The sequence below is a fragment of the Glossina fuscipes genome, unplaced genomic scaffold (genome assembly GCF_014805625.2).
Source record: "Glossina fuscipes isolate IAEA_lab_2018 unplaced genomic scaffold, Yale_Gfus_2 61403, whole genome shotgun sequence".
NCBI lineage: Eukaryota > Metazoa > Arthropoda > Insecta > Diptera > Glossinidae > Glossina > Glossina fuscipes.
In genome coordinates, this window is record NW_024003618.1 from 206 (window position 1) to 3,258 (window position 3,053).

At 35.5% G+C, this 3,053-nt stretch overlaps 1 protein-coding gene across 1 annotated transcript; it reads right to left on the minus strand.

Moving 5' to 3' along the window:
- Nucleotides 1-457: 457 nt before the first annotated feature.
- Nucleotides 458-1,258, minus strand: LOC119643605 (early boundary activity protein 1-like). The gene has a single exon (XM_038042985.1). It carries the CDS (start codon nucleotides 1,256-1,258, stop codon nucleotides 458-460), a length of 801 nt encoding a protein of 266 aa, XP_037898913.1.
- Between the last annotated feature and the right edge of the window lie 1,795 nt (nucleotides 1,259-3,053).

A 3,053-nucleotide genomic window follows, 5' to 3' on the forward strand; every position in this document is an offset into this window, starting at 1 on the left:
CTTATTATGTTTTGCACAATTTGAAATGATGATGTGTCCTTTTGAAATTGCTTCATACCTTGCACTAAGTGAAAAATTAGTGACACTGCGAGGACCAATATTTTCAAAGATCAGTATGAAATCTTACTTCATAACAATAATCCATCAATCGTACTAAAAACTTCTTTGCGAAATCCTAATGCAAACTCTCAACATATGCAACTACGTTTCGCTTCAGACATTAAGAGGTGAGTACAAGACAACAATTATATCAGAATTAAGTCATTTTTTCTTATTATTTTTTTGTGTTTGACGGCAAACGAAACGAGTAAGAAGAACGGCATAGAATTTTCAATTTTTTGTTGTTTATTAACTGTCGTCGTTATTAACATTAATTTACATTATTATTTACATTGTTGTAACTTCGGAAAATCGAAATTTGATCCGAATGTTAAAATAAGGGTAATAAATAGATTTCTTAAAAATTTCTAAGCTTTTTGGTTTTGATCTTTAAAGCTATCTCCATACGCTTCTTTTGCCGTTGACGATACATTTTATTCTCATCAGCGCATTTCGTTGTGACGGCACCTTTGACTTCCTTTGCTGTCATCTCCGTGTACTCTGTCATGAAATGTACAATGTCCGCTACTTTTAACGGATCTAGTTGGTTTTTCGTTGGCTTAGCGATGTCGGTAAAAGCCGGCGAAGGTTTGCCGGTAAGGCTTCCAAAAGCCAACGTATTTCTATCGAATACTTCCATCAGTAGCTTCCGCGTTATGGTCGGACCGTTTGAACCCCAGTTGATCAGAGATAATCTCTCCTTCGATATTTTCGTACCATTCGGTCCGATTAGGACCATGCCTTTCTCATCAGCTACGAAAGATTCTGGCAACATTATTGGCTCCTTGGAAGTCCCATTTTCGAGAAATCGCTGATTTGTACTTTCGGTCGGAAGTATATTTTGTTCAACGAAACTCAATTCTTTTTCTAATTGATCTTCTTGATGAACTTGAAATAGCCCATAGGCTCGACGCAGCGGTGGCATTTTGGCCAACTTCTCTTGGCAGAACTTCTCAAAATCTTGTTCGTTGATCTTTACGTCTCTTAGACGTAATCTCTCTCGTAAACCGTTTGTTTTTCGCATAAGTCTCGCAATTCCTTCCTGCTCGTTTTGTAGTTTTTGGCAAGCTCGCTTTTTAATAGCCTGCCAGATATTCAAAACTTTCAGCTTCATCTCTATAGTAGCGAAGTCCATTTCAATAGATCTGTCGAAACTCATTTTGTGGTAAAGACTTTTCGATCGATTCGCAAGCTCAGTTTAGCCTTAGGAAACGTTACACTTTGCTGCAATTACTTCAAAAGTGTTTCTGTACGATGTTGCAATTGAATTTCTCTCGTTGTAATTGCAGTTGTTTGTACCTATTGCAGCTTCAGCGCCACCTTTTATTTTTTTATTTTTCAATTGTTGACTAAGGATTTCTTGTCTCTTAAGCCTACGTCTGTCGAAACGCGCAGGTAGACTTAGAATGCTAGCGTTATCTGCCAAGCTATTATTGTTTAAATAATCGCTGCAGCAAGAGTAAGTTTTACATATCTCTTTCTTTCTTTTATATGCCGAAGGAGGATATCTTTACGACGAAGAGAACCCAGGTATACAAAAATTAACAGAATTTTTCTCTTTCTGTGTTATTTATTCTTTTAACTATTGTATTCGCTAGCTTCCGTGTTCTCATGGGCGATGTCTAATACTTTGCTTAAAAACTTCTTTACCTACAAAGCTGGAAGGCACCTCTTTCATAATTTTATGTGCAACAAAGCCAATGCAAGTATGTAGATTACGGCAAAAACTAGATCAATTATTACGTTAGTCTACCTGTCTCTTTCTTATTGCCATTTACATGTTTACAAAGATTGCAATTTAACAGAAGTATTAGTAGTTGAAGTATAATAATAATCGTCGGCTTAGTTTATCGTCCATTAGAAAAGCTTTAATTTTTGCTTTAATCGTTTGAGGTTTGATGGCCATGGAATGGTTACGGAATGTCACTAGTTTCGAGTGTGTTCGGATTAGTACGTGAAAAGATTAAATAGAGCTCAAGTAAAGCTCAAAATAATTTCGAACTTTTCCAACAACTTATTCATGGTTTGCATTCTTTCATTACAAGCGACCGCCTCGAGTTTGAAGTGAAAGCAATTCGCTCACCATAATTAATCTCTCCTTGATTTCATTGTAACCTTCACTAAATTACATTTCTGAAACGATTTAAGTCTGCTCTTTCTCTTCCCTATCTTCCCACCTGCCTTGGCATCGAGCAAAATCGCAATTTTAGAGATATTTTGGTTGCCCTGATGTGCTTTGACTCAAAGACGAGGTTTGCAGAAATGGGTTGAAAGCAAGGTTAGAAAGCAAGTCCTTACATGAGAATAAAGTCTATTTTCCAATATTTCCCAAAAAAGTAATGTTTTTGTGCGACCTAAGGTCCTTGTTTTTATTAAAATCTAAAGTTTATACAGCAACGGAGTAGGATATCTGATAGGCGGATTTGCCAGCCAATAGCGAATTAATTTTACTTTATTTCACTTTCTCTCTCTCTATTTGTTTATATTCCACATGTATATAAGTACGTGTATAGTTGTGCTGACTTCTTTCGTTAAAACTATACTTTAAATTAATTGTAGTGGTAAATATTTTAAACTTTGTGTTAGATATGCGTAGTCGTCTCACTTGCATTTAATGTACTAACGAAAATATTCATCAAAAATTTTTGGCTACAAATACATGTTAGAATCCTTTCAGTAATAAATTTCTGCGAAAATAACTGCTAAAGAAATCGCGAGCAGGTGTGGGGTTTATTGTTTGGCATTTTGGAATTTTGAAAGCGTAACAACTACAACTAAAAGGCAAACTCAATTAAGCAGTTGGTATACATGAGGAAAACCTAAATAAATCATGAATTCTGTTTAATCTAGGGATAGAAGGAATTATATTCATGTACAATTATATATAGGCCCAAAAGAAGAAGACACCCACAGGCATCTATTCTTGATAATATACATACATATATATTGGCGTA

Bases quoted from the DNA above. Each gene is read 5' to 3' on its own strand.
- LOC119643605 (XM_038042985.1), bottom strand. From the start codon at position 1,258: ATGAGTTTCGACAGATCTATTGAAATGGACTTCGCTACTATAGAGATG.